The 21,459-nt window shown below is 45.6% G+C and overlaps 1 protein-coding gene across 2 annotated transcripts in view; it reads left to right on the top strand.

The window, feature by feature from the left end:
* Window positions 1–21,099, top strand: part of PLPP7 (phospholipid phosphatase 7 (inactive)) — a 33,811-nt gene extending 12,712 nt beyond the window's left edge. For both annotated transcript variants that reach the window (XM_035112649.3, XM_088664822.1), the window contains exon 3: window positions 19,243–21,099. In XM_035112649.3, coding sequence (XP_034968540.1) covers window positions 19,243–19,607 — 365 coding nt within the window. In that variant the 3' untranslated portion in view covers window positions 19,608–21,099. The remainder of the gene's footprint in view (window positions 1–19,242) is intronic.
* Window positions 21,100–21,459: the final 360 nt, after the last annotated feature.

Below are 21,459 nucleotides of genomic sequence, written 5' to 3'. Positions count from 1 at the left end.
ATACTGAGTTGGATTGAAGAGTGGTCTGACTTGGTATAAGGCAGGTTCATATGGTCCTATACAGCCAAAATGTCACCATCTATGCACAAGAGAGAGGTATCAACAGGCTTAGATGGAACCCCAAGGTCTGCAGAATATTTACTGGGGGGGGGCACACTAAGGGGAGGGAAAAAATACCCCTCCCAAAACAACTGAATAAGGACTGAGTATACTCAGTAGCCACAGAATGTTGACCAACTGTTGAAGAGTGAAATGAAAAAGGGTGAGAGTGAGAATGGAATGGAGAGCCACAGAATGAGTATGGCTGGCTGGTACCTTGAGTTGGAACCCTCTGCTCTGCAACATTTTGTTGCACCCGACAAGTTTCTGTTCTTCAGTGGCTGCAAGGGGTGCTAAGACTCCATGGGTAGTGTTCCTGATATGCATGTCAAAGGTCCCACGCTCAATTCTGTGGGCCTCCAGCTAAAACAAGGAAGTGATAGATGATAAAGACCAAACTTACTGTTAACCGCATATGGGTTTTTACTCTAGCTCCACCCTTCCTGGTTTCCATGGCTTCAGAGGTCATATATAACACCATCTGTGAGTGTTTCATGAGGATAATTGAGACATCTTAGATCAGCCTTTCCCAAAGCTGATTTCCCATAGCTGCCAAGTCTCCCTCTGAAAAATGCGGGATCAGCAATGGCGCGGCACCGGAAGTCGCTTCTATGCATGTCTGGACATGCGTAGAAGCAACTTCTGGTGCCGGTGCTGCCCGATTTCCGGTGCCCAGGCATGGGCAGAGCGGCACCCAAAATGGAGCCTCCCTGGCAGGTAGGAAATCCGGGGGATTTCCGAGATTTTTTTCTATTCGGGATAACAGCGGGAAACGGATTAAAATCCGGGGGTTTCCTGCGAAAAATGGGAGACTTGGCAGCTATCTATGTATCCTCCAGCCGTTTAGGGCTACAGCTCCCATCAGTCCCAGGCTCCACCTCTGAGCCATAGGCTCCCCCCCTTTAGTCTCAAGCGTCTGAGCCACAGAAGACCTAGCAAGCCTATCTCAGTTATCCTTTAAGTAGGGTAAACCATACAGAGGTTAAAGGGGGATTATCATCTCATTAGGCATCTGGCTTCCCATTTGGGCATTTGGTTGGCCACTGTGAGAACAGGATGTTGGTCCCAATGGGCCTTTGACCTGTTCTAGCAGCCAGGCTCTTACTTATTATGTAAGTATAATAGTGTGTGAAAACATGTTGTTGGGTTGTATAACACTATGTTCTGCTCAGAGTAGACCAATTCAAATTAATGGAACTAAGTCATGCCCATTATTTTCAATGGGTTTAAAATGAGTAGCACTAGCTATAACTTTTTATTTATTTATTTATTATTGTTCTGTGTGTGTGTTTGAAGGTGCTCACCAATGCACCATCACCTTTTCTTTTGCCACACATGGCAGCCATTTTTGACAGGCACCCACAGCACTTTTAACAAGAGTACCAGCACCTCATTTCTAACCATTAAAAAAATTAATATCCTCCTCTTTCTCTCTTACTTCTTCTTACTTTCTTAGCATGCTTCAGTGATGTCTTCAAATATCTCCAGATATTTTTTGCCTTAAGCCCCAAAATACCTTTGAGACCACCTCCTCCACCCTTTGGTCCTGTTACCATCTCTAAAGCCCACTGAGGGCAGCTTCTGAATTGCATTATCTCAGTGTCGGGTTTCGACAGTGAGGGTAGGAAGGGGAGGTGTTCATGGTGGCTAGAAGCTCCCCACCAGCATTGCACATGTGCAAGGTAAAAGTAAAGGACCCCTGGACAGTTAAGTCCAGACTATGGGGTGTGGCGTTCATCTTGCTTCAGGCCAAGGGAGTCGGCGTTTGTCCACAGACAGCTTTCCGGGTCATGTGGTCAGCATGACGAAACTGCTTCTTCACAACGGGACACCGTAACAAGTGTCAGAGTGCACAGAAACGCTGTTTGCCTTCCTGCCGCAGCAGTACCTATTTATCTACTTGCACTGGCATGCCTTCAAACTGCTAGGTTGGCAGGAGCTAGGACCAGCGGCATAGCTAGCCGCTTGGGTGCCTGGTGTGGTGCGCGAATCCTGCAGCTGAGGGCGGAGCAAGCCACCCATGGGGGCAGGGCATGCTGCGTGGAGCATCTCCACAGCCTCACCCTCAGCTGTAGGGCAGCTGAGGTAGTGTGCAGATGCAAGCCCTGCGCTGCTCAAAAAAGCAGTGCAGAGCTTGCAGGCAGTTCGCCCGCCGCCTCCCCCTCAGGAGAGACGTGTGGCTCAGGCATGCTGCAAGCCCCGTGGTGTGGCACCCACTGCCCCCCGCCTCACCTGGCTACCAGTGGCGTAGGAAGGGGTGTGGTGGGTGCAGGAGCTATTAAAAAAATAATGCTTGTGAGCCCCATTTTTTTAAATTCTATTTTAAAAACATATTTTTGCCATTTTGTCACCCCCTCAGTGATTACACCCAGGGCGGATCTCACCCACCGCACCCCCTTCCTACGCCACTGGCTGGGACAGAGCAATGGACGCTCACCCCGTCACACAGATTTGAACCGCCAACCTTTCGATCAGCAAGCCCAAGAGGCCTAGTGGTTTACACCACAGCGCCACCCGCGTCCCTGCATGTGTAGACCCAGCATCAAACCTTGACATGGCTGGGCATCTGCCGAGGGACCACACCCCAGGAAGAGGTGTGACAAGAGCCACATAGACCTGCTGCACTGAGGACAAAAGCCCTGCAAAACCTAGAGACAACACAGTCTCAGAATTGCCAAGTCTCAGAATTTTGGAAGCCCTGTAGAAACTATTCTAGCTGCGGTTAGTGTGCAGTAGCGTAGCTAAGGGTGTGTGTGAAGGGTGGTTCACATTGGGCGGTAGGCTTACCCAGACGGCCCAAAGCTCAACATGGGAAGCATGTGGCACGCAGCCTCCAGGTCCCCCAGCTACCGCCTCCCGCTTGGCTGTGGCTGCCTTCCTGTGGGTCCAGCACTGCCAGAAAAAGGCAACACAGGAGGGCACCCGGGAGGGATGTGGTTGGTGTGCGCTGGCCTGCAGGTTTCCCTCCCAAGTCCCAGTTGCCTGGGCAGAGGTGGCAGCAGCACCCTGATACCTGCTGGGTTGTGCCAGGTGGGCGGGCGTTGCCAAGATGGAGTGAGATGAAGCGCCACCAGGCCCCATGAGTGCAGTTACAAAATCAGTATGGTCCAGGGCTTGGCTCGCTCACCCCTCCCCCGTGGGCGGATCATCCCATTCCCTTGGGCGTGCACACGTGCCCCCACGAGCACCCAAATGGCTTGCTACACTGCTATTAGTGTGGTAGACCAGAGGGAAGGGCTGCAGCTCAGTGGCAGAGCATCTGCTTTGCATGCAGAAGGTCCCATGTTCAATCCCTAGCATCTCATGTTCAGAATATTGAGGACTGGACTCTTGATTTATTTTTAAATGAAGGACAATAGCTCAGTGTTGGGGCATCTGCTTTGCATGCAGAAGGCTCCCAGGTTCAATCCCTGCCATCACCAAGTGGGCATGGGAAAGTCCATTGCCAGTCAGCGTAGACCAGGAGTAGCCAACGTGGTGTATTCCAGGCATTGTAGACTACAACTACCATCAATCCTAGCCAACATATGGTAGCTAATGTTCAGGGGTGGGAGGGAATTGTATTCCAAAACACATAGAGAGCATGTTGGCTAATGTCCAGTGTGGACAGCCTTGCACTAGATGGGTCAATGATCTGGCTCAGAATCAGTTCCTACATTCTTAAAGCTCACTGGAAAACCCTGGGCTGATCACCACCTCTCAGCCTAGCCTACCTCACATAAGGTGGCCTGTTTTGCATTGTCAAAAAATGAGAATTAGCACCACTAAAAAACAAAGGAGAGTGCCAATTTGTTTCAAATCTGCACATGGTAATTTATATGTGCAGGTGCATATCTTACAGCCCCGCAAAATAGAGAAGGCGAATGGCTGTCTCTAACCTCACAGGGTTGCTGTGAGAATGGCCTTTGCCACGCAGCCCTCACCTGGGCCGCTGCCACCACCCTCAACTTCTTAGGGCAGCATACCTACCCTCTGCTGATCTTAACCCCTGGGAGGGTCTGCTGATCTTAACCCCTGGGAGGCCTCAGTTGTTTAGGGCTTTAACCACTAACTAAACTCTTCCTCTTCTTTGGAGATCACTCGTAGCCGAGTAAGATTGTGTTCCATAAACACAGTTTTAACAATGGGTCCGTCAGTGACTGTGGAGGCCAATTCTGGATCCACACATCCTTCTACAGTGGGGACATTGGTTTCCAGGCGGGATCCAGGCTTGATCACGGTGTGGATTTGCCAAGCGTGCCTTCCTCTTAGCACGTTTCTCCCTTGTGTCCTGAGATCGAGTTTCTTCAAAGCCCATGACACCTTTGGTAAAGGCTGTTCTCCAACTGGACTGCTCGCAGGCCAGTGTTTCCCAGTTGTCAGTTGACATTTTTTTAAGATTTGCCTTGAGACAGTCTTTAAACCTCTTTTGTTGACCACCAGCAATACACTTTCCATTTTTAAGTTCGGAATAGAGTAGTTGCTTTGGAAGACGATCATCAGGCATCCGCACAACATGACCAGTCCAACGAAGTTGATGTTGAACAATCATTGCTTCAACACTGGTGATACAGTATTTGCTTCTTCCAGGACACTGATATTAAAGAGATTGATAATTTTGGCATCCCTAAAGTCTGCTGGGATTCCTTTTCTTTCCCAGATTTTTTCAATGAGCTACGTAGCGAAGTTGTTCACAACTTCTTAGGGCAGCATACCTACCCTCTGCTGATCTTAACCCCTGGGAGGGTCTGTAGGGTTGGTCTCCCAGATATTTGAGGCCTCAGTTGTTTAGGGCTTTAACCACTAAGCACCTTTACTTGAGCCTGAAAATAATCTGGTAACCAGTGCAGCTGTTTTATGAGATCTAAACAGAACACCAGCCAGTAACCTGGCTGCTGCATTTTGGTCCAATTGACATTTCCAAGTTGTCTTCAGATGAAGGATAAATATCCTCTTGGGCTGGATCTCAGGGTTAAGTTGGCAAAGGAAAGAATGAGGGGTGAGTGCATTCTGGTTGCTATTGTGGGCTTGTCTCAAAAAACAGCACACCCACCAGCTTTTAGCCTGGCACTTTCATAATTATAGTTGTTGTTGTTACTGTTTAATTAGTGCGTGACGTAGTGCCAAAGTGGGCTTCTAAATGATTTACAAAGTATAAAAGCCTGTAACACAAAGATTAAAATACAAATACTGTACTTTTAATTGAAATACACAATGAAACAATCCTGTTAAAATAAACAAGCATAATTATAGACATAATGAAACTATCCCATTAAAACAACACAGCAGGTCAAATGGGAGACTCAAGTTCTGATATCCAGAGAATGCCCCTGCAAATAGGTGCATCTTCAAAGCCAGCAGAATGCCAATAGTGATAGGGTTTCTCATATTTCAGTGGGGAGTGTGTTCTGTAGCACAATGGAAAAGCCAACAGCAGAAAAACCTGTTGTGTTTCCATAAGCTAATAACTACCAGGCCTTGGCAAAACTAACCAGCTTCCAATTGAGTATCACTATGTTCAAGGCTGCAGAGCCTAAAAGGTGTAGCGTGGCTTGATATGCTAGGCCTGACCCTGGATGCCAAAAGGCTGCCTGACCTTTGGTGCCTCTCTAGTTCTTCTGATGGCAAATTGTTTTAACTCATTTCAATATTGTGTTTTTATATTGCTATGAAAGGCAGGTAAGGAATTCAATAATAAAAACAATAACAAGCATGATGTAGTTCATGATGTTGCAGATTCCTCCCTGCATTGCGGGCGTTTGAACATGCGCTGATTAGCCTGGCCACCCATCTGCCTGTCATCAGATGCCAGGATGGGTCATAGGATCCATTGTACAACCCACTCTTCTTCTTCTTCTTCTTCTTCTTCTTCTTCTTCTTCTTCTTCTTCTTCTTCTTCTTCTTCTTCTTCTTCTTCTTTTTAATGTATTTTTATTAAAAATTTCTTGGTGTACAAAAGTATGTGCAATGTCTCTTTTTCAAGTTGCATTTTCTACACTACAGATCAGTTTCATTTGTTGAGACGTTAAGTGTTACATTAGGAAGAAAAGGGAGGGGAGGTGGAGGGGGCCATGGTGTGTGGGGTTGGGGTTGGGTGGCGATGTTTCTATTTTACTTAATGTATGTGTGGGGTTTTGTGTCAGCTTCGCTTGCGCAGGTTCTCTTTGCTATTCACTTGTGTTACTTTGGTTGTGAGAGAGGTTGGAGTTGGCCTAGGGTGTGGTTGTTTGTTTGTGATTGGCTGTGGTGAACTTTGTTTTCATGTGTGAATGGGGTGGGTGGGGGTTTTGGATCAGGTTAGCCATATTGATTTGTATGCTGTTGGTAGATTCTTGCCGTTTTGTTGGGCTGTGTATGTGATAAAGGGGAGCCATACTGGGGTGAAGCCATCTTCTATTTGTCCCTGTGTCAGTTTCAGTTTATTGGTTAATTTTTCTAGTAAGGCTGTTTCCCATACTATTTGGTACCATTGGTCCATGCTTACTTCTGACAGGTCTCTCCGGTGTCTGGTTATGATGTTTCTGGCTGCTGAGAGTAGGGTACACAACCCACTCTGAAGCTTTGACAGAGCAAAATGGAGCCATTCACTGGCTCCAAAATACCCTAGAGCTGTTTCTGTGATTATGGGTTCAGAGTTAGATCCTGACATCATCCCAAGAGTGTAAAACATTGCTTCAAAACTAACCCTGTGTAAGTTTCAAAATCGAGGCCTTTCACCCTTTTTATGCATATGGCCGGGAAGGGGGGGGGCTGTTGTTCCAGTGCTTTCCTGCTAGCTTGTTGTCTTGGCAATATGGGCCAATATGACCTGCAATGCAACCCGATACGGAAGGTTTTGTGTAGCCACCTCCTTGCACCAGGCAAGTGAGTCTGACCTGGTTTGAACTCGCTTTGCAGGGAGAAATTTATTGCTTTGTGCCCATGGCGTCGCAGCCAAATTGGATGCTGAATTTCCAGGATTCAGGTGTGCCTGTATTCAGGGGGACTAGGTTAAATGGTCCATGACGGGATCTGATGGGACACTGTTGCTTTGGGAAATGAAAAGACAGATTGTTTTAGCTTGTCCACTTTTGGATTTTGACACACCAGGCAAAATTTCTGATGCAGTCACTGGGCTGAGAGCCAACCTCTGGCTCAGCCTTTGCAGCCAGGCTGTTGAAAAAAGGATGGGATTAGAGAATGGATGGAGATAGTGTGTTCTCTCCCCCCCTCCCTTTCTCTCTTATCTCTCCTCTCTTCTAGGTGGGAATGTCAATCAACCCAATCTTGAGTTAGAAGCCCCATTAGCAGAAGATGCGAGCTCCTTCTCTTTCTTTCTCGTCTCCCCTCTGTTGGGGGAGGGCAAATCAGTCAGCCTAATCTAAGGAGGCTAACCAACTGACCATTAGCTTAGTAGGTAGCACAACACAAGACTTGCTTATTGCTGCTCCAAGCCACAGTCACTAGCTAACCTTAACCTGTTATTTGTTGTCGGCTTGCCCACTGCAAGAAACAACTAACCACACTCCCTAGGTCAGATGTCACAGCAAGCCATTGTTTCTAGGTTTATTAATTCCACCAGCAGCAAAATCTCAGGTAAAAAAACCACAGGGCTTTAACCAACTAAACTCTACTCAGAGTAAGCCCATTGAAATTAATAGGCCTAATTTAATCATGATTTCAATGGGACTATGGGATAGGATGTTGGATAAAACCCATAATTTCAAAAAAATAGGCACAGTGCAGTGTGATCCAGTGTGGTGTAGTGGTACAGCCCGGGAACGAACAGGGTTTGAATCCCCACTTGGCCATGAAGCTCACTGGGGTGACCTTGGGCCAGTCCCTGCCACTGATGCTAACCTACCTCACAGGGTTGTTGTGGGGATCAAATGAGGAGGGGGAGAACCATGTATGAAAGGTGAAATATAAAAGCAGTGAATGAATGATAAATAAATTTGCCTGCTAGAGTGGTTGTTGTTATGGGGATAACATTCTGCTCAGAGTTAGACCCACCAAAGTCAATGAATCTGTCAGTAATTGCCATTATTTTCAAAGGGGCTACTGTCAATAGAATGAGGATTGTATACAGCCCATAGTTTCTAGGTTACTTTTTACACACTGAAAAGTAGAAGAGATTTGTGCCACCTGTGTCTTCATGACATTACCAATCACTGCAGCATTTACCAGCCTCATTTCAAAACAGTAACAACACATTTTAGGAAAGGGCCAATGAGAGGCAAGGGTAATGAATGGTCTAGAATAAATGTGAGTGATACACATCTAGCATCATGGCTGCATTTTAATAGCAATTTCCATAACACTTTTATGTGTGCCTAAGCACGTGTGTGCTCTCTGTTGGCAGTTGGGACACTGTACATAAAAACTCAATAATTCTCAAGTATCAGAAATCAATTTCAGAATAATTATTTCACACAGCTCTCTTCCCCTATGGTGAAAACATAAATTCTTCTGCAGTAAGATGTTGCTGAATATATTGTGTGATATTACACATAGAATTATGCAAGGGAGCTTCTGAGATAGTGATGCACATTCATGTTTCATCCTTGGCCCCTTCATTGTTAAATTTATAAGATGTGCTTAATACTAGGCAACCCTACACACACACTCTCTCTTCTCTCTCTCTCTCTCTCTCTCTTTCTGGGCTTCGGTTGACCTGCTGTGATCTCAGTAGGTGTGCAGTGATGTGGGATAAATTCCAAATGTTGTGCAGGCTGAACAAGAGGAGGGCAGGGGCTGAGAGAGGGAATGCTTCCTCTTCTTCTCCTGGAATATGACGTCCAACTCCTCACAGCCTCGGGATGTGAATGAGAGGATCTGTTGCCATCAAATATCACACCAGGAATCTCACTCTTTTCTGTTCTCCTTGGAAGCTGCAGTAAACACCTCACCCCAAGTCCAGGAGATGATGCAGGCTGCTTACATTCTCCTCTCCTCTCTCTCCCTCTCTCTCTCTCTCTCTTTCGCCCTCCCTCTCCTGTCTCATCTGATGTATTAAATGCACTGACAAAGAGCAAACTGTGTCTGACTAGGGCTGCCTTTGTATAAATAGGGGGAGCTCCTATTTTACTGCCACTGTAACTTGCACCTAGGGAGGGATGAATCTGTCAGTTTCAGTTTGTCATTTCCCCCCCAGTCTTAAATACAGTTAATAGAGTTCTTTAGGCTGCATTTTCTGATTTTTAAACATGTATTTTTAAAGAAATCCCCATGAAAATTCATCACCATTCTTGTACATGGTTTATCAATTAATCACGTTTGCAGGCGAATATATGCATTTTTGCAAGCAATTTCCTCAGCATAATGCACTTCTTAAAAAGCTACTTGCGCTAATATATGCATTTTGATGCACACAGAATCATAGAGCAGGAAGAGACCACAAGGGCCATCCATTCCAACCCCCTGCCAAGCAGGAAACACCATTAAAGCATTCTTGACATATGCCTGTCAAGCCTCTGCTTAAAGACCTCCAAAGAAGGAGACTCCACCACACTCCTTGGTAGCAAATTCCACTGCCGAACAGCTCTTACTGTCAGGAAGTTCTTCCTAATGTTTAGGTGGAATCTTCTTTCTTTTTTGTAGTTTGAATCCATTGCTCCATATCCGCTTCTCCGGAGCAGCAGAAAATAACCTTTCTCCCTCCTCTATATGACATCCTTTTATATATTTCCCACTAACATTTCCCACTAACATGTGCATTATTTTTTTTGCACACTGCTTGGGTGGAGAACTGCATCACTAAATTCAGATAAGTGCAAATTTCAAAGGGCAGCCATGTTTCAGGTCACACACTGGTTGGAAAAGTGTGAATTAAGTAATTGCTCATTAAAATTCAGACAAAATAAAATATCTCCACTATCCCCAATGGTGGAGGAAGAGGTGTGCGGGAGGAGCGCCCCGCCCCCAACAGTGCGAATCCCAGTGGGGTTCCATCATGGCTGCCCACCTGCTCTCTGCCCCCCAGTGCCAGAGCATGAAGCTCCGCCACTGACTATCCCTACTTGTAGCATAATAATGTTTAATCACCACCACTGCCATCATTCAAGACTCACAAGTCACAACTTTGCTTTTGTCTTCTACTTGCAATTCTTTCTCTCGCTCGCATCCAACCATTGGCACTGTTTTGCACATCCACTGTTTCACATGGACACTGCTCACTTAACACAGCTTAAGAGCTGACTTGTCATCCTGTTGTTTCCTTTCCTTCTCTGCACACATTCCCACCTACTGTTCTTTCTGTCTCCTAGGCATTTTGTGTGTCCCTATGTTGACAATAACTTTTGAGCAGGTGGAGTGTTTACAGACATTCCACAGCAGGCTCAGGCACTGGCTAGAGGGTTTGGTTCAATCAGCTGAAGCCAGAGATCTTGTAAGGCACATCTGGTACAGCATCTACTTTGCATGCACAAGATCCCAGATTCAGTCCTAGCATCTCTGGATAGAACTGCCTGAAACCCTGGAGAGCAGCCAGGGTAGCGATACTGAGCTGGATAGAACAAGTGTTCTCACTTAGTATAAGACAGCTTCCTAAATTTGTATCATTGTTGTTATTACTACAGGCAGCAACCATTTTGCATGGGGGTTCCATTCCTGGGGGCCGTGGGTGGCACTGTGGTTAAACCACTGAGCCTAGGGCTTGCCGATCAAAAGGTCAGCGGTTTGAATCCCTGTGACAGGGTCAGCTCGGTCCCAGCTCCTGCCAACCTAGCAGTTCGAAAGCATGACACACACAAAAATAGTGCAAGTAGATTAATAGGTACCGCTCCGGCGGGAAGGTAAACGGCATTTCCATGCGCTGCTCTGGTGGCAGTGTTCCATTGCGCCAGAAGCGGCTTAGTCATGCTGGCCACATGATCCGGAAAAACTGTCTGTGGAGCGGACAAATGCCGGCTCCCTTGGCCCGTAAAGTGAGATGAGCGCCGCAACCCCAGAGCCGTTCGCTACCAAACTTAACTGTCAGGAGTCCCTTTACCTTTCTTCCAGTCATGGACTCTGCATACGTCAGCAGAACGCAAATAAGCCCCACCACGTTCTATCCTCTTCCCGGTCCAAAAGAAACCTGACTGTCAGCAGCATTGGACATGCGCAAAATGGTCGCTGTCTGTAATTTTGTTTCTCTTGTCAAGGCTAACTTGATTATTGTTTTGTTTTGGCATTTAGGAAATCTTAAAACTAATTTTGGGGGTGGGGAAGGGAAATCTCTGTGTTCTGTTCTTTACTTTAATAACTGATAGGTAAGTGTCTCAGCAAACATCGTCTTGCCCTAAACTACTTGGGACCAGGTTTTGTGAAGAACCATCTGCACCACTCTTAGCCCGCCTGGCCTTTAAGGCTGGCCACTGGCAAGATCCATCAGGCACACCAGGCAGGGACGTCTCAGTGGTCGCTCTGTTTTTGTGGAATTCCTTCCATGGGAAACATGCTTGGCTTCCTCACTGACTGATTTTACATGGGCTGCACTTCTGATTTTATGTTGTGAACCTCTCAAGAACCTGAAAGGTGGTTTTAACCTTTGCTGCTTTATCACAATAGGTTGCCTAGTGACCACTATAGGCCTACTAGCCTGTCCCCCCAAATGACTGGAATATTGAGGCCTAGCAACCACTGTCCCTCCAACCCAAAGTATCAAGGTGGTCATAGCATCATAGCAGTATAGAATTGTAGAGTTGGAAGGGACTCCAAGAGTCATCTGGGTCAACCCCTTGCAATGCAGGAATCTGTAATGCAAAAGATAGGTGTCAAAAACTAGATCGTGGACCAATGACCATTTAGTGTAGTGGCTCATAGAGTCTGGTAGTGAGAGCTGTGAGGCAGGCCAGGAAGAGCCAGTACTGTGAAAGATTACAGGAAATGGCTGCGCTTCCACTTCCTTCCGCAGCCCCCTTTTCCATTTATATTTCCACCCTGGTGTGAAATGTGATTTGCCTTAATAGCAACCCTTCCAGGCAGAACTTAGCAGGTACGAGCGACGGTGTGCCAGCTGAATCCAGAACAGAGTGTGGGGAAATGCGTGTGTGATTCAGCAGAGCTATTGATGCCGTCAGCACTTAAAAGCATCTTGGGGGGGGGACTATAGTTGAAGTCTCACTTCCAGTTTGTGACCTTGGCAAGGTACTCCTGCAGGGAGTGGGGGGACAGACAGAAAGGTTCCTCCCCCCCCCCCCCCGCCGAGAGTGGTTTTGCAGCTGCGAGGAAGAGACTTCACCCAAGGGGGAACCCGTATGCATCTATAGCCTGCCTGGCCCTAATGCGACTTGACAGAAACATTAACTGAGAGAATAAAGGAAGAATGGAGAGAGGAGAATTTAGGATATTTCTTGAAAGCTGCTGAAGAACTAGGTTTTTGGGTGCGTGGCAGGGGAGTCAAGGAGAACAAATCTAAAAAAGCTTTCCCCCCTTCCCCCCCCTTTTTTTTTGCTGAGAGAGAGAACTGGATCCCAGGGTTAAATGCCAAAAGTAGAGGTGCCCCTGGAGCTTGAGGGACCTGGTCTACACAGTGCTCCTGAAAATATTGTGGTCTCACACTCTTAAGGCTTGAAGCATGCCTTGGTGCTCATGGCAGACACACAATGTACCTTTTAAGAGCACATAATCAGCACTAGATAGGAGTTCATTGATAGAGGCCAGCTAAAAGGCAAATATATTGATGGTGAATAGCTAAATGGAGCTTCCATGTTCAGGCACAGTATACCTGAAGGACCAGAGGCTTTGAGTAACCATCAGAGCAGCTTAGTTCTTTCTTGCTCTACTGGGGTGGGGAATTTTTTTGGCTTTCAAGGCCAGGTCCTTGTCAGCATTGGCCTTGCAGTTCAAATTTGACAGATAGATGGGATGATCCACTTGTCAGTCACACAGTGTCATTAAGGCATCATGTGATTAACAGGTGGGCTGTCCCATCCGCTTCTCAAAATCCTTTTCACAAGGGTCCCAAGCTTGTGTTCTTCCTAGAGGCATTGAAATGGCTACGTCTGGTTTGCCACAGTTGAGAACAGGATGTTGGACCAAGATGGGCGTCTGGCCTCATCCAGCAGGGCTTGTCTTACATTCTTGTGCTGCTGGGGAGAAAATTCTGTGCTTGGTCTGATCCAGGAAGGCAGCACCTGCATAGTTACGAAAATGTCCCTTTTCTAGTGAGCTGTGCTGAATTGCTTATTCTACAACGTCAGAGCAGTTATCTAATGCAGCAGGCTTGGTTTGTTCATCAATCATTGTGCATCTCTAGGGAACTCTGCAACTACTCTCTGTCTAGCTCTGCATTCTAAAGACCTTGCTGCTGATTGCCAACTTCTTCTTTTTATTGAGTTATGCTCCTCTGTCTTTAATAGTAGCATGGCATGCCAGAAAACTAAGGAGATGAAGCTTTTCCTGTATAGAGAATGAAGTCTGGGAAAAGATTCAGTTGCTCAATTTGTATTTATTTGCTGGGCAACTTTTAAAGGCAGAGGAGCAGGGCCCAGGGGAAAAGTTGGCCACCAACCTTCTGTCTATTAATGTGTAGGGCTGAAAGCAGAGCTGGGGAAAATTCAGCCCTTGGAGCCAAATGCAGCTCTCCAGGCCTCTCCATCTGTGCCTCGGGACTCAACCCAGGTTACATCTCCTCAGCCACAAACCCTCTCCCGAAACCACATCCCCCACCAGATCTGCTCTGCAACCTCCTTGTTACAACTAATTCTATTTCCACTTCTGTTACTTTGTATTTTATTCCTTGAATATGTAAGGAAATATGTTGGAAGACAGTCAATGGGAGGCTACTCTCTCAGGATGTTCCCAAGCTGGCACTAATATAATAAAATGCTAAGCAGGAGATCAGCATCCCTGTGTAAGATCTCTTTCCACCGCTCACCCTCCTGATGAGCTTTGTCTCTCCAGAACAGCTGCAAAGTTGCTGCGTTTTGCAGCAATCTGGGAAGAAGCCACACTAAAGTAATTGGTTCAGAAATACAAATTGCCTTTGCTCACAAGGGCACAGTGTGCAAAAAGAATGGCGGGTCTTGGGTCAGCCAGCCATTTTACTCGTTAGTCCTAATCAACTTGGACAGGGGAGTCTAACATATCTTATACTTCTCATCTCTTCCTTGACCCCATACCTCATAATCTTTTTTTGATGATTTAGCTTATGAGGCAGATTATACCCACTCACACACTTTAGCCCCCAAATCTGCTAAATATTGTGGAAAGTTGTCTGTATGCTGTGCAATCTAGGCACCTCTTAAGATATCATAACCACTTTTTCTGTGACGTTTCCTGAGATCAAGGAGCAGGTTTTTGTCTATGTTTGTATATGATTGATGCCATCATGAATCAAGATGGTAGACTGAAACTTTCAAAACAGCAGTGATATTAACCAAATATTGCATTACAGTCCTTGAAATCAAGGAGCAGGTTTTCATTTATATTTGGATACAAATGCCATCATTTTGAATCAAGGCAGGTGGCCAACAGGTTTTCAAAACTAATGTTTGGTTTTTTACAATTCCCAAGCAACGCTATGGACTAGGCTACTACGGTAATACCTATATATTTCCATGGGCATGACGTCTTGTTTAAATAATAGACCTTTTTCCCTACTGTGAAATGTGTATCTCTGGTCACCTCTGGGTGATCTCTTTATTGGGTATTCATCTTGATTTGTTTCCACAATGTATGTGGGGAGGTTAGATGACACTGGCTGTTTACTGAGCATTTACTGTATTTATTTAGAGCACTTTTACCCTGCTCTTCAGCCAAAAAGCCCCCCTAGAGTAGCTTACGTACAATTAATTAAAGCAGGACAGTACCTGATGGAGCTGGGCTTTCGGCAAAGAATGAACCCTGCTTCCTATCTCTCCCAGTCAGGCAGAGAACATTCATTCTAATTTGTCTGCGGGGAGTTTATACTGTGTTGTGTTGTTATCCCACATATTCCAATACATTTCCCCTTCACTTTCCTTATCACAAAAAGTCCAATCTGGGTATGGAATGCCAAGTCAACTTTAATTGCACAACTTGGACTTGCCGAAATGTGACGGACTCCCATCTGAAAATAGCAGCCGCCTAGAAGTGTGCACACTCTCTCAATCTCAATCTCTCCCTCTCTCGTGCATCCAGACTGCTGACTTCTATTTTTATGAAATCACTAGCTGGCCCGCCCACGCGTTGCTGTGGGTCATCCCTGTGCTTCCCCCCACCCTGTCCCAATCCATGACGTATCCCACCCCTCCTCCCTCCACCCCCTCGGCTCATCGTTGTGTTTCGGTAGGATACCCTTCCCTCTGTTGTTCCACTGTACAGTATGCTGCATGGGGAATTATAGTAAACCTTTTGAATTTTAAGAGTGTGGGGGGTATAGGAAAGAGGAAGAAACCTGAATTAGTTAAAGGCAAGCTTAACTAATTCTCACTTTCCAAAAGAATGCACAAAGGGAAATGCAGCCACTGTTTGAAATTTGCACTTTCCCAAGTTTTGCAATGCAGTCCTCCAGCCAAGTAACACATACAAACATGGTTTTACTGGGGTAAAGTGTGCATATAAATGCATATGTTAGTGAAACTAGCCTACAAAGGTTATATTACTGGAAATTTCTCTGGAAAAATGTATGTGGTTGGTTAAAATGCATACAGAAATGTGTTTATTAGGATAAATTCACTAAATGTGGATGAATTTTCATAAGGACTCCCCCCCCCCCGCAAATAAACGTAGAAATATGGAGAACTGGGGAAAATGAGAAGTTGCAAGAAACCGAAACAGGCATGTTTTAAATTGACATTTAGCTACTTTTGTGTGTGTTCATTTTTTCAGTGTTTCAGTCACACTAGTGGGCACAACACAGCTGTGTGGGTGGGAAAGAGATGATGCATCTGAGCATGCCATTTAAAAATAGCAACACTATCATCTATCATTGTAGTCCATTAAAAAAATGCACAAAAGCCCTTTTCAAACTTAGGCACTGCTGTCTGATGGTATCAGTAGAGGTGTGCTCAAGTGCATGTGTGTCGATACACCCACCTAGCGTGTCATTGCACACATCAAACCCATGCCTCTTAAGGTAAAGGTAAAGGGGCCCCTGACCATCAGGTCCAGTCGTGTCCGACTCTGGGGTTGCGGTGCTCATCTCGCTCTATAGGCCGAGGGAGCCGGCGTTTGTCCACAGACAGCTATCGGGTCATGTGGCCAGCATGACAAAGCTGCTTCTGGCGAACCAGAGCAGCACACGGAAACGCCGTTTACCTTCCCGCCGGAGCGGTCCCTATTTATCTACTTGCACTTTGATGTGCTTTCAAACTGCTAGGTGGGCAGGAGCTGGGACCAAGCAACGGGAGCTCACCCCGTCGCAGGGATTCGAACCGCCGACCTTCTGATCAGCAAGCCCTAGACTTTGTGGTTTAACCCACAGCGCCACCTGGGTCCCTTAAAATTCCTCTTAAAATTCCTCTTAAAAAGACAGAATAAGAGTGCCAGGGAAGCCTTCAGCCAGCCTGATGCCCTCTAGATGTTTTAGACTACAACTCCCATCAGCTCCAGCTGCATTAAGATGATCTACACCTGCAGAGATGGTTCTGCTGTTCTGTTCTACCACCAAGCAGCCAATAAATATTCTTATTTTACAAATGACGAGCACTGAGACTGAGAGGTTTTGCGCATGAGCGCGCGCACGCACGCACACGCTAGAAATTTTACTTGCCATTGTTAAAACTACTGGGAATCAGGAACACTTACTGATCTCCTGCAGCAAATTGCATAGAGAGATCTTCTGGTAGAACTCAAATCTAGCTCCTGCATACCCCCACCCATTTTTATTAGGAAAGCAGAAAGGTGCCTTGCAGCCAGCACATTAATCCATTGCCCCATCTAGCTCATTATCCTCTCCAATGAGTAGCATAGTTCTCCAGGGGCTTAAACAGGAGGCTTTGCCTACCCTATCTGGAGATAGCAGAGAATTCACCCTGGTACTTTCTGCGTGCAGAATATGTGCTCTGACACCGAGTTGCATTCTGTCACCTTCAACAGCTGGGGTAGGGAGGAGGAAGGTTATTACCCCATGGAATTCAAAAGCAACACAGACAGTGTCTGGCCCTGGAATATCCCAGTGGCTCACAGCGACCCTGCCCTATAGCTGAAGTGATTGGGGCAGGCAGTCAAGGCAGCCGAAGCCTTGGTATGTAGGCCAGATAAGGAAACTTGAGCCCTAACTCACAGACTGACGGCACCAATTGTATCTATTTCTGAAGGCCTTGTGCCACCCTGACAGGCCCGATTTGCTGTTGCCACCGAACCTTCCCAGCGATTTGGTGAAACAAGCACTCCAGCTGATTAGAAGCACCAAAAGGTTTATGCCCCTGAACTATGTGCCCAAGTTTATGCCCAAGGTTACTTTAGTGAGTCTGTGGCAGATGTGAGACTTTAACCTCTCTTTGTGTGTATATAGGTCTTAAGTATAGAGAGCCTGTGTAGAATACTGAGCAGAGCAAGTGTTTCAAGCCTTTTTGGGTCTAGGGCTACATTTGTAAGCTCAGGAAACTCCCTCAGGCACCACAAAATACCCATTTCACAGAAAGAGAAGCAAAGATGCTCACTCCAAAAAAGCAGGAAAAATATCTACACGAGTACACTCACACACCTACAAGTTAAATCCTTTCTGTTTTTAAAAAATGTGATGGGCATGGGGCTTTTGTGGGCACCAAGGACATGTCTGAGGGCACGATAGGGTCCCCAGGTGCTATACTGGGGGTCCCAAGAGCTAGAATGTCAAACTAAGACAGTGGATGCCAGGTCCAGGGTTCAAATCCCCACTCAGCCATGTCACTCACTGGGCGACCTGGAGTCAGCTGCTGTATTCCTCAGCCTAACTTACTTCAGCACAAAGTTTAGGAATTACTGGTCTACATTGTCTAATAAACAGACCTTTGGTAACCATCTTCCAAAGCCAAGCTACCTTTTGATTGACTGTCATTATCTTGTAATCACTCACCAACAATATTTGACAGGTGCATTCTGTTCATATCCCACTTTTCCTTCAAAGTGGGCTTTTGCCAACATGGCACACATTATCTCCTCACCTGTTATACTCTCAACAACATTGTGATGTAAATCCAGCTGAAAAATAGTGGCTGGCCCAAAGTCACCCAGTGAACTTCACGGCTGAATGGAGATTTGAACATGGGTCCCAGTGCTATCATGACACTCTGTAAAAACTAAGCCCTACTTACACACTCAAAAAGTAAACCTTTTCATGGTGTAAGTGGGCCTTTGATTTTAATTCAGAAATACACACACACACACACACACACACACTTTTCAGCTAGAAGTCTGAGAGCATTGCTTTAAATGTTTCAAGTGAACAAAATACTAATCAGAGGAGGCTGCTTGTTATTTGATGGTTACTAGTGGTGGGTGAATCTCATTTTCCCACTTTCACGTTCAGTTTGCCACATTTCTGAAGCAGTTTGTGGATTATTATTTTTAAGTCACAAAAATTCACCAGCATTTTAGTAGTCATTGCTCCTAATAGACACATTTTTGTATGCAATTTTGCAAGCAATTTCCCCTAATGCAATGCATTTTCATGTTATTTTCACTAATATATGCATTTTTATGTACAATTTTGTTTGCATACTGTATTATTATTTTGGTCAAAGAACTGCATTGCAAAAATTTGGAGAACTTCAAATTTGAAAGACTACTGGTATTTGCGTTTTGGTTTGCATATTATTTGAGGAAGGGCAAATTACGTAGGTTTGCATTAAAATGTGAATATTTTTTGTTAGCCTTTATTTTTCAGTTTAGGGAAATGCTTGTAGCAAAGAATCACCATCTACCCCCTCACCCACCAAGAAACACTTCATGCATATGCAGTGTGAATTATAGTAAAATATTAAGCAGGTTTGGATAATACTTTAGGTTTCATTGTACCAGTTATGCTTCTTAACTGCCTTAACAGCTTCTCAGAGTGAACCGTGGGTAGCCAATGGTTAAAAGGTTACACTGTGTTTTCTCAAATGTATTTAATAAACATGTAACATACAGTTTCAAAATTGCCTTCTGCCTTCCGTGTCTCTTAGTGCATTAAAATGTGAAATGAAATGAATTTCTATCCTAATTGTTACCACTTGAGATGATTATTTTAACCTTTTGCCTCAGACAGCTCGTCTCTCTAATTCTCTTCCTTGTTTTCTCTCATTTCTGCTCCAGCCTTATTTCTGGACATCATCATTGTGGCTGGCTTACAGAAGATGGTCAAGCGAAAGGGCCCGTATGACGTAAGCCCAGGCCTGTTGGACTACTTGACCATGGATGTCTATGCTTTTCCAGCAGGACACGCCAGCCGAGCCGCCATGGTGTCCAAGTTCTTCCTCAACCACTTGGTCTTAGCTGTGCCACTCCGCATCTTAATTGTGATCTGGGCCTTGTTGGTGGGACTTTCCCGGATCATGGTTGGGCGGCACCACGTCACCGACGTCCTTTCTGGATTCGTGTTTGGCTATTTGCAGTTTAGGCTGGTGGAGGTGATGTGGATGTCTTCTAATACTTGCCAGATGTTGATCTCCATGTGGTGAAACAGCAGCAACGGACTGTCCTTTCCCCCTTATTTTTACACAATGAAGACTTGAATACTGTACACTTTTTTAAAAGTGAAGGATTTCAAAAACAAAACATGGTACACAAACCTCCACATGTTGGGAATGAGTATCAACTTCCACCAGGGTGGTGAAGACCTGGTTGCATCTATTATAGCACAATGTCTTGGGATGATTTCTTGCCGGTTGTGCTGCCGAGACTCACGGCTACATTTTGCCATGTTTTCTTGACTCCCAAGTGGATGGAAAATTCATTTGGCTGTAGGGAGAGAACACAAATTACATTCTGTTGCTGTTTGTTTGTTTAGATGGCACACTCTAGTCTTGACGCTGTTGGAATGCCCAGCCCTTGTTGTTGAATGTGGTTGTGCATTGATTTTATTTCGTGGAGGCCAGGAAATTTGACGTGAAGTGAATTATAAGGTTGCAGTCTGGAGCTCTAGGATTCAATCCCCAAGTCATACTCAGGGTAGGCCCACTAAAATCAATTGACTTAAGGTCCCCATCTACACTAAACATTTTAAAGAAGGACCGTGCCAGCCATGGCTTACCCCTATAAATCCTGGAAATGTAGATTTTTCCGGTGCTGAAAGTTGTTAGGAAACCTTTGTTGCCTTCATAGAACTTCAGTTCCCAGAGCCCGCTGCGAAGAGGGATGGACTGTTTAACCACCCTGGGAAATGTGGCTCCGTGAGGGGAATAGGGGTCTCTTGACAACTTGCAGTCAGCTTTAACAAACCACAGCTCCCATAATTCTTTAGGGAAAGCCATGACTAATTAAAATGGCATGACACTGTTTTAAATGTATGTAACTTCGTCACAGCCAGCAATTTCAATGGGTCTACTCTGAGTAGCTAACACCAGCCATCTCTTAAAATTCCTCAAAGCAGCAAGATCTGAGGGCATTTATTTGCTCCTGTTGCTGTAATTAGTATGATTCTAACCTTTTCTGCCCAGCAGACTACAGATGGGTGACAGTAGGGTGGCTACATAATATATCACCAAAGAAAAGAGGACAGAGATTCACATAAAATTTGTATGTGCCACTTCATATGTATGCATGCAAATATAGTGAATATGGCTATAATTTAAATACAGTAGAAATACACTGCAAGTCACCATAGTAGGAAAGACAGAGACTAGGTGACCTGCTTGTCTCAGGGCTAGCCATTGATGGATGGCTTCAAGCTGCTGGCAAGGGTGATGGGAGTTGTAGTCCAAAACATGTGGGTGGCACCAGCTTGGTGAAGAGTGAAGTAAGTTGGTGTTGAGTGAAACCATTTCTGCCTTACTTCTTGCTGCATTGAGCAATTTAAACATATGGTCCAGAATCCCAGATTGCAACTGTCACTCTCCCACCCGCTGTTGCAGTGAATTGCAATTCTATTTGGGTTACTTGCATCCATTGTCCCTCATGCAAGCCAGGCACAGAGCCAGACATTAACAAATAATAAAGGATATGTCAAGTTTGGCAATGGGTTCCCACCCTTAATTCAATTAAGTATTTAAAGTCTTCCAAGGAGGAGCCATTAGGATGGTGGATGCATCAGTGGCAGAGCATCTGCTTTGCATGCAGAAGGTCCCAGGTTCAATCCCCAGTGGCATCTCCAGGTAGGGGTGGGGGAGACTTCTGCCTGAAACCCTGGAGAGCCTCAGTCAGTACAGGCAATACTGAACAAGTTGGGCCAATGGTCTGACTCAGGAGAAGGCAGCATTCTTTGTTTCCAGGCTGGTGTTGCAGGATTGTGACCTAGTGCAACCCAGAATGGGGTGAGAATGCATTTTAAAGACAAGGCGGATGTCACATCCCAGAATCTACAGGCCGAAAGGG

The sequence above is a fragment of the Zootoca vivipara genome, chromosome Z2 (assembly GCF_965207765.1).
Source record: "Zootoca vivipara chromosome Z2, rZooViv2.hap1.1, whole genome shotgun sequence".
In the NCBI taxonomy this organism is placed as follows: domain Eukaryota; kingdom Metazoa; phylum Chordata; class Lepidosauria; order Squamata; family Lacertidae; genus Zootoca; species Zootoca vivipara.
This window is presented reverse-complemented; position numbering and strand designations above follow the sequence as displayed.